The sequence below is a fragment of the Hoplias malabaricus genome, chromosome 15, assembly GCF_029633855.1.
Source record: "Hoplias malabaricus isolate fHopMal1 chromosome 15, fHopMal1.hap1, whole genome shotgun sequence".
Classification (NCBI taxonomy): domain Eukaryota; kingdom Metazoa; phylum Chordata; class Actinopteri; order Characiformes; family Erythrinidae; genus Hoplias; species Hoplias malabaricus.
In genome coordinates this window covers 4,551,366-4,563,771 of record NC_089814.1, presented here as the reverse complement: position 1 = coordinate 4,563,771, position 12,406 = coordinate 4,551,366, and the positions used below count along the sequence as shown (strand labels likewise).

Here is a 12,406-nt window from a genome sequence, read left to right as displayed (position 1 = left end):
TTACCGTGATTGGATTAAAACAGTCATTTGAATAAAACAGGACTCTCTAATTTACATATCTACAGAGATTATTATCAATAAATCAATCACCTTTTTGCATATTGTACCTTTCAAACAAATTATATTTTAATTCAAAGTGCTTTAAATGAAATCTCTCCCCCCGTGAGACTTTAAAACCTGGATGCGGTTTGAGAGACGTTTTGCTTATGTATTTTTACAGAAACGATTTTGGCCAGGGGTGGCACGGTGGTGCAGCAGGTGGTGTCTCTGTCACAGCTCCAGGGTCCTGGAGGTTGTGGGTTGTAGTCCTCCGGGTGACTGTCTGTGAGGAGTGTGGTGTGTTCTCTCTGTGTCTGTGTGGGTTTCCTCCGGGTGACTGTCTGTGAGGAGTGTGGTGTGTTCTCCCTGTGTCTGCGTGGGTTTCCTCCGGGTGACTGTCTGTGAGGAGTGTGGTGTGTTCTCCCTGTGTCTGCGTGGGTTTCCTCCGGGTGACTGTCTGTGAGGAGTGTGGTGTGTTCTCCCTGTGTCTGCGTGGGTTTCCTCCGGGTGACTGTCTGTGAGGAGTGTGGTGTGTTCTCTCTGTGTCTGTGTGGGTTTACTCCGGGTGACTGTCTGTGAGGAGTGTGGTGTGTTCTCCCTGTGTCTGTGTGGGTTTCCTCTGGGTGCTCCGGTTTCCTCCCACGCTCCAAAAACACACGTTGGTAGGTGGATTGGCGACTCAAAAGTGTCCGTAGGTGTGAGTGAATGTGTGTTGCCCTGTGAAGGACTGGTGCCCCCTCCAGGGTGTAGTCCCGCCTTGTGCCCAGTGATTCCGGGTAGACTCCGGACCCTCCGCAACCCTGAATTGGATTCATTTCAGACAAACACAACAAACACAGCTCAAACCTGACTCCAGCAGAATATTAAATCATTAGGCAAAATAACACTATCACCAACTACCACTTCAGATTTCACTCCACTGTAAACAGCAGTTGTCATTTTACAGTAAATACCAATACAGTTTCTACAATCAATCATTGCTTAATTTAAAAACACTGGTGCATTTTTACTATGAGTCATAGCTGGCCTCTATCCCTCCATATTGATGTTATCATTTACAGTGAGATTAAAATCATGTTCATGAAACACAGTTCCACGTTTCTACAGCCGTGAGAGGGAGATTTTATCCACCTCTGGCTCCTGCTTATCATTCAGCAAAGTGGCTTTAGGATCACGGGCAGCTGCTCTTGAAATACATATATAGGATAACAGTCACCTGAATGCTCTATATTTTCAGCCTCTCATAATAAGCCCAGTGTGAGCAGAGCACATCAGTGTCCTGCGCACATCTGAGCCTCAGCTGATTACTTCAGAGCAAGCAGCTGCTTTATTTCGGATGTTACGTTCTTAACAGCATTTTCCATCGGGTCCTCCAGCTTAATTCCCACTGATTAAGAGAAACTGCTCTCTAAAAATGGTCGTCCATTAACACCCCTCCTTCTCTCCCTCTCTCTCATGGCCTGTTAGCTGAGGCGGCATTAATTAATCCACTGATTAGGTGAGAATTCATTAAGCAACGCAGCAGTCCATTTGAGTCGCCCACTGTGTGATGCAAACTCATCAAGCGTCGCTTTTCTAAATGAAAATACACTGTGACCAACATTGGAGCAAACAATTTTAAAGGAAAAATACTATAAAACATTTCCTCGTTTTGTACATGTGCACTTTTAAACGTGTACATGGAGCCCACCAACCCGCAGACTGTGAAACAAGACCTCCCAGTCAGTTTCTGTGTGCTGCCTAAGTCAGAAAACACGGGATAAAACGAGCTGTTCTTATTCGGCTCTTATTCTAAATGAGAAATGAGAAGAAAGAGAACAGAGCGAAAACGGCTAAAAACCAGAGCTTCAGCTCCTCGCTCCTCACTGCTGTGGAACAGCTTCGTTCTAATGAATCAAAATCAAAAAGTGCTTTCTGGGATACGGGGGGTGCCTTCGTGGACATCCTGAACGAGGTTAACACCCTGGACATCTTTTTATCTCTTTAGCTATATATTAACTTATTTATTTTGATAACTACTAACTACAATTACTGTTTGTTACACTACCACTGATATTGTTGTTTATTTTTATATTGTGGTCTATGTTTATTTTATTATTTAATTATTTTTATATTTTTTGCTTCATTTTAAATTGCAATGCAGTTACACATTCATTCCCATTCTTACCTTTTTTCTATTTCTCTTCTATCATTATTATATTTGTTAAAGGTTAGGCTTAAACTTCTTTTAAAACATTCTGAAAATCAAATATACAAACAAACAAACAAACAAACAAACAAATAAATAAAAGAACCAGATCTGTGTTTATTGTGGAGAAGTGGGAGAATGTGTCCCCATTAATATCTACATCTAGTGTGTAATCTCCTTAGAAAATCATGGGATGCACTAGGTTCACATGCTCAATGCCAACAGTTGGACAGCATAGGCTATCTATCTATCTATCTATCTATCTATCTATCTATCTATCTATCTATCTATCGGTCTGTTTGCCGAGTCAGACTCTGGCGTGCTGGGAAGAAACTTCCCTTTGTCAGCTTTTTACTGGAACAAGTCCGGATCGGGTTCCAGATCAATGGCTGCTGGTTCCACACGCTTGTGTTATGGTTGCCGCCATTAATGCCCTTTTAATCTTCCAGAGATTTACCCCAACATCGATCCGCAGACGTCCAGCTACACGCATCTGTCTGAGACAGTGACAAACCCGGCCAGGACTGGGAAATAAACCCAGAGAGATCATGTGTGCCCTCGCCTCGCACATGAAGTCAACACGTAAACACGGGACATACCGGGGATAAACATGGTCACACGGTGCCAATTGTATGTGATCATCACACACTAACGTAACAGACTGTAATCCAGCTGTTGCTCTGCATACTTTTGTCAGCCCAGTTTCCCCCCTGTCCCTCAGCGCTCAGGACCCCCACAGAGCAGGTGTGATGTGGTGGTGGATCATTCTCAGCGCTGCAGTGACACTGACGTGGTGGTGGTGTGTTAGTGTGTGTTGTGCTGGTGTAGAGTGGATCAGACACAGCAGCGCTGCTGGAGTTTAACACGTACAAACCGTGCTCCCGTGTGTTCAGTGGAGCTGAGTGAATGGACAGTGATCGTGGAAACGAGGAGGTTCTGGTCTAGTCTACGCTCCAGTCGTTTTCACGACCCTGTTTACGCCCTTTCATCATGTTTGTAAACTACAATAAGAAAGACGGAGTGATAATGAGCACCGAGTGTTGTTTTTAAAAGCTCTCAGTCATGTGTTCGTAAATGAATCAGGCGGATCGATCAGGACCCTGATCTGGTTTAATCTAATCTCTGAGTTAATCTCTGTTTTATCTGGAAATGCTCTGATGCCTCTGTCAGCTTCCTGTTCTCTTTTCTCTGCTTCTGTCTTCAGTTAAAAAACAACCTTTGAACCTAGAGCCATCTCCAAAGGCAATACTTTGAAGGCGAGAGACTAGAACCAGGAAGGTCTCGCTTTCAATATTTGGGATGAATCTCGTCTCTTCAACTTTAATTCCAAATGCCTGCAGTCCACTGGAAAAACACAGATTTCATCACATTGTGTCGACATTTTCTCTGCTCACGTCACACTGAACACAGGGTCTGTGTATGAGTAAATATACCACACATCTTTGTACCGACAGCAGCACTCAGGTGAGTCCTTGAAGACATCCTTCAGTTACTGATCAGTAACTTCCAGAAACCCTGCGCTCATGAAACCGTACACGGTCATTTATAACTATATTCTCAAGGACTTTACTGAAGGATTTCCAAATATCGCACTCACGGCTGGAGCATAGATGACAAATCACTTGAAGCATGGTTTGTGATTAATAACAGTGTAGTTTTCATCAATAAAACAATGAGATTGAAATTAAACTTCCAGTAGAGTCCTTTCTATTAAATAAATAAACATGGTCTTATATATTCACTCGGAAATAAATATTTTAAGCATCATTCGGAAATCTACAACACATTTGCACTGAGTAAATTAAGTGTAAATTAAGCGTAGACGATCAACAACAGAAAATGATTACAATTAACATTGTTCCCACATTCATGTTCCTTTGTTAATTTCCTGATCACAATTTAAATAAAACAGGGCCCTACAGCTGAGGGATGAGAGGTGGAGATTATAAATCCGCACGTAACAGGGACCTCAGTATCGTCCACAACAGCCAGTTTTATACGATCACAACAGCCTCGGGTCAGAATGGATGTGGACAGAACGGAGCGTAATCCTCGGGTTCAGTTTCCTCTTTAAATCAGGAATAGTCATTAAATATAAACAGAAAACAACCGCAACGTCAATCATTAATCTACAGAAGTTACATTTTGAATTCACCCCAGAAATAAGTGGAGGGCTAATGTGCACAATTTGCATATTTCAATGTATTTTTCTTCATTTTAACAAACATCCAGCAACACAGAACCCATCATATAACAACACATAATATATGAGACAGTCGTATATATGGATTTCAGTAATGGTCTGGCCTCTCTCCACCGTGCTATCTGCTGTGTTTAATGACCCTGTTCACCTGCAGTGTCTCGCCTGAGTAAGGTTCTAGATAAATTCATTTGGGGAACTCGTCCCAGCCTTCCCTCCGGTGTCTCCGTGAAGCTGACCTCGCGCGGCTGTGTGTCCGCTTTGATTAGCCGGGTCTCGCCCTGCTGCCTGGAGCTGATTGCTGCGAGGAATGAGCCCGGAGTCAAATGTCACGTTTGGTTTGAGCAAATGAACAGCGCGAGGACGGGGGGCCATTTTCTCGCAGAGCACTCGCCCCGGACAAAAGGGAACGTGCCTTCCCTTTAGAAAAGCTGAGACCTCCTTTTGTTCCTAATTCAGGGTGTAACTCAGGTTTAGGCCCAGTTCCTATGACTGAGGACGTGTCTAACTGAGATTAAACGCAGGGTTAATAAAAGCATGAATCCTTACAGTGAAATACAGAGGCAGTAACTGTAATACTAAATTATACACGCACACTAGAACACATTTTTATCTCTTTGTCCTTTCTGTTCTCTGTTCTTTAAAAACTGCATGATGTAATGTCAGTTTTATCACATAACAGTGACGCAGTCGGACTCATCATTCATCACATCTGGCCAAGTGTGAGTGTACCTTTAATGACAATAAATACCCGTGATTGTTTATGTGATTAATGGACTAACGGTGACATATACCAGTGGTAAATTATTAATAATATACAGAATCACCAGACATAACAGACCTGTGGAATGACATATAAATCATATGAAAATAATAATGTGAGTAAACCATGAATAATAATAATGTATTATTAATTCTAGTATATTATGCATATATTATCTCTGTCTAAAGACAAACACATGTCTCTGTGTTTGTGGATGTTGGGTTTATTACGTCATTTGAACACAGCAGCTGTTCTTCACACTGTGTGTAAATTTAATGAAGAATCGACCAATAGAAACGCTCCAAAATTAGTCCGAATAATATCTTTTTACATTGACTCCCATTGACATTGAATGAGTTTTTTTTTTCCTTCTCCTGTAAAGTTACTAATTTGGGAGATACGTTTTTTCTACGTTTATAATTGATTTTAAGAATTATAATGAAGTATATGATTAGGTGCGATGTCCTGTGGATGATGTTTGATCATCTGTGATGTAATGACTGCATGCAATTTAAGAATAATATTTGAGCCTGAGACATAATCACGTGGCGTAGACAAATATGACTGTTCCTTCCATAATGTGAATAATATCTAATCTCATTCGGCATCATGTAAATAATACGTGACTTCATGATAAATATGTGATCGCTGACACAGTTTGAGAAATACAAAAACATATGAGACATAACGTGAATAGTGTTATGTAATCACACGGAATAATGAAAATACATTACATGACGCAGTGTATGACATAACGTGTACATCATGTGATCACATGTTATAATGGTAATATGTGACCGTATGTGACTCATGTGATATATGGTGATGACACGTGACACGGTAACAATACCACATATGATGAAATGTGAATAGGACAATAAAAATGACACGTGATCACATCTGAAATAATGTAAATGACAATCACATGACAGAGGACTGTGACGTAACCAGCTACAAGGTGAATAATACGTTATTACATTGGTTATAATGTAAATTATGCATAATCACATGACATTAACGGAACATCATGTGATCACACGTGACATAGTGTGAATAGATATAGAGTTAAATGTTGTAAAGTGAGTAAATATATCTGTGATCACGTGTGACATGTTATGAGTAATATGTGAAAATGAAGAATAGTGTAAATAAGACGTGAATAAATGTTTATTTACATACGTTAATAGTATGTAATCAAATGTATCATAATATAAATAAAACCTACCCGTTGTGCAATTGCGTTAATAAATAGCATGTGATATAATGTGACAAATATACTCACGTAGTTGAATATGAGTAAAGGTGACATCACATGACAACAATTATCACGTGATACAATGAGAACGACAGAAAATCACATGACATATAGGAACAGGTCCTAACGTGTTGTCTTTATATTGACATAATGTAAACAAAGCATGGTCACGTGACATAACGCAAACATGTAATCACCCCTAAATGTAAGGGTCACGTGACACAACGTGAGGGAATTATTTTGTAGGCATGCTACAATATGTCATCACACGTGGCACAATGAGTTCGTTTACATTCCATTCCAGAATCGTGTGATCACACGTGACTTAATGTAAACAACACACGAGGACGTGACATAACGTGAGTAACTGTAAGCTTACATGACATAAGGTGAAAGATATGTGATCACGTGACATAACAATGTGCGTGAGACCCCTCACTACGCCTTTAATACGCGGTGAGACCCCTGTAAACACTGTGTATATGTTTAGAGCTCACTCTGGAACAGCAGCAGTGATTTATACCGGTTCATTCACACGTTTACACCCTGTGTTTATAATCCTTTCGTTTATCTCTCTCTCTCTTTAGTCCTCATTATTTTTTAAAGCAATTTAAACGCGTCCCTCCGTTTGGAACAAAAGCTCGTGCACGAGCGCGCGCTCCCATTTTGCCTGGTTAACCCAAGACAAGGTGACGCTGAGAGCTGCGGGGTCACGCGGAGATTCCTATCAATAATTCATGGAGGCGATGCAGCTTCTGTTCTTCTCTTCAGTTGCCCCTCTCTGCCTCACATAATACCTTCCCACCCCCACCCCCTTCCGTTTAAAAAAAACGCCCACTCTCTGTCTAAAGCCATAGAAATTGCGGTTCATCGTTTTTTGCGAATATTGCATTGGAAAAATGTTTTTTTCTCTCTGTGAAAGAAATTCAAAGACGTCTCTTCCTCTCGTGTTCTCCACTAGAGCTTAGACCCATCTATCTTCCCAAACACCACTTCATTATGTGGATGCACTGAGCACGTGCTGTTAGTCCATATTCCAATAATCTCGAATAATCGATGGATAAGCTACGGTGGTATGCGCTGATGTTTTGGAATGCAGGGATTTTTCATTTGTTATGATTTTTCTATGCACTGTTTATGCAGTCCGTGCTACAAATTAATATATCCACTGTGCGTTCATTTGAAACCACGCAAACACACACATACAAAAATAAAAAACGCTAATCGCTTATATGCAACATTTGCACAAATTCAGATTTGCGTTTGTGATGATGTACACAGTGTTTATCTGATTTAACCACATCATCACAACAACACCCACTGATGCAGACCACCAGCTCCTGCCCCACACTGCTGCCAGTGTTTAATCACAGCTCTCACACTTTCACTCTTCCAAACTCTAACCAAGCAAAGCGATCGCAAAACCGAATCGCAAATCTGGATTTACTAACAACGCCTTTAAAGCAAAGCGAATAAAAGCGCCGGGTCTGTCGTCCCCCTCTTTTTTCTCCTGAACAAAGGATCAGGGGGATGCTGGAGGTGCCTTCTCAGTCGCTAGAGGGGGCAACAACCTTGCAGCAAGGACAGCCGAGCCGCGCGGGATCCGTTCAGTTTTCTCTTAAAAACGCAGAGAAAGACACGTTTTTAATTACGTTTTTAATTCGCCGTTTTTTCAGAAATCAGCAGCAAAAACTGCACACAGCGCTTAAAGAGTCCGGAGAATTATCAAACACACACACACACACACGCTCTCTCTCTCTCTCTCTCTCTCTCACACACACACACATCCCTGTCGCTTTACTCAGAGCCAACACCAACGCGGTGAAATCAAATAAAGGAATAAAAAACACAAACGTGCAAAAATAAACCTCCTTAAATTTAGAAAAAGTCATTAACAATTAAAGCACATTCATAATAATAATAATAATAATAATAATAATAAATACAGCCTTAATTTTTAAAGATTATTTTTTTATATTTAAAATTGTAAGGAAATTTCCCAAAGTTAAAACCGTGTTCCTAAAAAGAGGATCAATAGCAGGAATGTGTTTTGGAAATGAAACAACAGATTAGACTCTTGTCATCGATATTGATCGCAGTTATTGACCAATAACGGTCAGAAAATGGCACGAGGATCGAGAGACTGAGAGGAGCACCGCTGAGATCTGGAGGATCATTCTGACAGACTACTGCTAATAATAATAATAATTACAATAATAATAATATTAATAATAGTGTTTTATTATAATTACATAATTACTATAATAATAATAATAATAATAATATGTTGAGAATTGTTTGTTTTAATCTATATAGGTGTTCTCTTGGCAGATGTAAAGATTCAGATCAGTCTGGAGAGTCTGACCGGAATTACAATAGAAATTATACTTCAACTTTTTGTGGATTAATTTCTGACACAAGAAAAGTCAGGTTTAACTCAAACTCTAATCCACCTCTAACTCTAACCCCAACTCAGACTCTAATCAAACTCTAACCTCAACTCTAATTTAAACTGTAATCAAACCTGAACCCCACCTCTAAGCCCAACTCTAACTCAAACCCTAACTCAAACTTTAAATCTAATCAAACTCTAACTCTAAATCTAATCAAACTCAAACTCTAACTCAAACTCTAAATCTAATCAAACTTTAACTCTAACCCAACTCTAAATTTAATCAATCTCTAACTCTAACCCAAACTCTAACCCCAACTGTAAATTTAATCAAACTCAAACTCTAACGCCAACTCTAAATCTAATCAAACTTTAACTCTAAATCTAATCAAACTCTAATTCTAAATCTAATCAAACTTTAACTCTAAATCTAATCAAACTCTAATTCTAAATCTAATCAAACTTTAACTCTAAATCTAATCAAACTCTAACTCTAACCCAAACTCTAACCCCAACTGTAAATTTAATCAAACTCAAACTCTAACGCCAACTCTAAATTTAATCAAACTTTAACTCTAAATCTAATCAAACTCTAATTCTAAATCTAATCAAACTCTAATTCTAAATCTAATCAAACTTTAACTCTAAATCTAATCAAACTCTAACTCTAACCCAAACTCTAACCCCAACTGTAAATTTAATCAAACTCAAACTCTAACGCCAACTCTAAATTTAAACAAACTCTAACTCTAACCCAAACTCTAATCACAATTTAACCCCAACTCTAACTAACTCTAGTTCAAACCCAAACTCTAACTCTAACCCTAATATGAAGCTCCTAAAGGTCAGAAGAGGCAGGACTGTCTTTGCCATCCCCCGGTGTATCATTCTCATGCCGTATTCCTGTTAGTATTATGGGCTGCTCCTGTTCGTCTACTAATACGCACTGTGGTGATCCCCTCAGTTCTACGTCTCCAGTGTCTTTAATTACAGGAACAGGAGTGTGCCGTCCAGCTCCAGGGCTTTATTGTGGTTTCTCTTTAAAACATGAATGTGGTTAACCCTTTGGGGTCCGTCGCTGGACTTTAAAAGACCAATGTGCACTGTCTGTAGCTCCAGTGTGTCTGTATGTGATGGTGCGTCCAGGCAGCAGTAAGAGAGCATGAGTTTACTTTAGAGAAATGCAGGCCAGGTTTTAAGAGACGAACTAGACAAACAGATAGATAGATAGATAGATAGATAGATAGATAGATAGATAGATAGATAGATAGGATGACAGATTGTGTCTCGTTCTTTGTTTGCTTTTGTTTTAAACCCATTATAAAGCATTTTCTGGTTTTCCTGAATTTCACACAATTGCAAATTTCCTCAATCAATCAATCAATCAATCAATCAATCAATACACTAAGAGTACACCGAGTGGGAACCCTCTTTTACAAAAACCAGGGTCTTAAGAAGTAGAAGTACAAACACAAGCTCAAGTACAGCATCAGAGAGAGAGAGAGAGAGAGAGAGAGAGAGAGAGAGAGAGAGAGAGAGAGGAGAAAGAAGAAGAATATAGAGAGAAATACAAGACAAAGAGAGAGATCGGTTGGAAAAAACGAAAAAAAAGCAAGGAGCACCTTGTCTTACCTGCGAGGCGCAGCGCGGACATCCTCTGGAACTCGGGCTCTTGCAGCCACTTCCACATCCTGCGGAAAGTCTCGCGGCCGGACTTGAGCTTGCTCCAGGGCTTGGGGTTGCGCAGGAGGTCGGAGAGCGTGCCCTGCGAGCGGCACAGCACGCGCTGCGCGAAGATGGCCTGCGGGATGCTGTAGCGCTTCAGCTCGGCCGTGATGCGCTGCGCCACCTCCTTGGTGTTGATCTCCTCGAGCGCGCCACCGCCTGAGCCCACGGAGCCCACGGAGCCGCCCGAGCCCGGCGCCCCGGAGGCCGAGGAGGAGGAGGAGGAAGGCGGCCGGTCCCTGGAGCCCAGCACCGACGGAGGAGGAGGGGGCGGAGGAGGAGGAGGATGGGGATGGTGCGTGGGGTGGTGATGGTGGTGGTGGTGCATGCCGTTGAGGTGCGTCATCATGCCCGCGTTGGGGGCGCCCAGCCCGCGCGTCAGGTGCTGGTGCGCGTCGAAGTTGGAGCCCAGCATCTTGTCGTGGCCGTAGCCGTGCTGGTTGTGGATGGAGCCCAGCGGCGACAGGCTCTGGCTCATGTCCTTGTGGTATGGGCTGGCGTACAGGTTGTTCATGGCCGGGAGAGCCGCCCTCTCGTCGCGCATCAGCGTGAAGCTGCCGCTCACGTTCCCGGAGAGCCGCTGGTGGTGATGGTGGTGGTGGTGATGGTGGTGGTGGAACTTGTCCGACACCGTGGAGATGGGGGGCAGCGGCTGTAAGGGGGTCAGCGTCGTGTACGTGCCGCTCATGCCCATCCCGGGAGGAGACGTCTCGCACGGCATGCTCATGGCGTGGTGCAGCGGCAACGAGTACTCGCCTCCCGCGCCCTCCAGGATCGTCGCCATCCCGGAGACCATGGGGCGGACGTCCTGGTGGATCCGCAGGGAGGAGGAGGAGGAGACGGCACGCCCGCCGTTGACGACGCCGCCGCCTCCGCCGCCGTTGTGCGGGCTCCCGCCGCCCAGCAGGTCCGGCTCATGGCTCAGCACGCCGCCGCCGTGCAGAGCGCCGAGGCTGTCCATTGTCATCTCCGGGTTCATGGCGTACGCGTCCAGGTCCTTGGCCAGGCATCGATAGGCGGTGTATGCGGTCTTCATTCACTCAGAGTCCATTGAAAGGGGGGTTCTGGGGGGGGGGGTTATCCGCGTAGTGGCAGTTAGCGGTGGTCTCGGGGTTATTGTTGGTGCTGCTTCTCCTCCTTCTCCTCCTCCTCCTCCTTCTGTCTCCCTCTAAGGCCTCGTGGTTTCTGTTATTAATTTCTCTTTTGGTATTTTTAGGTCTTATTTTGGCTTTGTCTTCTCGACGTTTAAAAACAATAACAACAACAACAACAACAATAATAAAAAATGGGAGATCCTCGATCAAAGGCGCCGCTGCTCACTCTCTCTCTCCATGTCCGTTCCCTCTCCTCCTCCTGCGTCTTTTGCGCGAGCAGCTGCAGCTGCCCCGGGATGGGCTTGTTGTTTGTGCGCGCGCAGCCTAGCCTGCCTGACGCAAACTGGAGGAGGGGGGAGGGGCCGGGAGAGAGCGAGCGAGAGAGAGAGAGAGAGAGAGAGAGGGGGCGGGACCATGTCCTCTCGCTGAGAAAATGATGGACACTCCAGCTCCACCAATCCCCACCCGTTTTCAGAACTGGAGGCGTGGCTACTGCCTCACTACTGTCTACATGATAAACTCTCTGTACTCCACACACTTAAACATCATGGTTCTACAAGGGTTCTTAGTTAAAGGAAATGGTTCCATATAGAACCCTGAACACTTGAAGAACCTTTGGCATGACTGAAGGGTTCTTTGCATCATGAAGGGGTTCCTCAGATTGATGGACAATGTGCTGTAGAGGGTTCTAGAAAAGGAACTGCTTTTGGTTTTTCAAGTGTTCCGGGTTCTATACAGAACACATTCCTT

General features: G+C 43.0%; 1 protein-coding gene across 1 annotated transcript in view; it reads right to left on the bottom strand.

Moving 5' to 3' along the window:
- Nucleotides 1-11,905, bottom strand: part of onecut2 (one cut homeobox 2) — a 31,660-nt gene extending 19,755 nt beyond the window's left edge. The window contains exon 1 of the mRNA XM_066646136.1: nt 10,470-11,905. Coding sequence (XP_066502233.1) covers nt 10,470-11,598 — 1,129 coding nt within the window. The 5' untranslated portion in view covers nt 11,599-11,905. The remainder of the gene's footprint in view (nt 1-10,469) is intronic.
- Between the last annotated feature and the right edge of the window lie 501 nt (nt 11,906-12,406).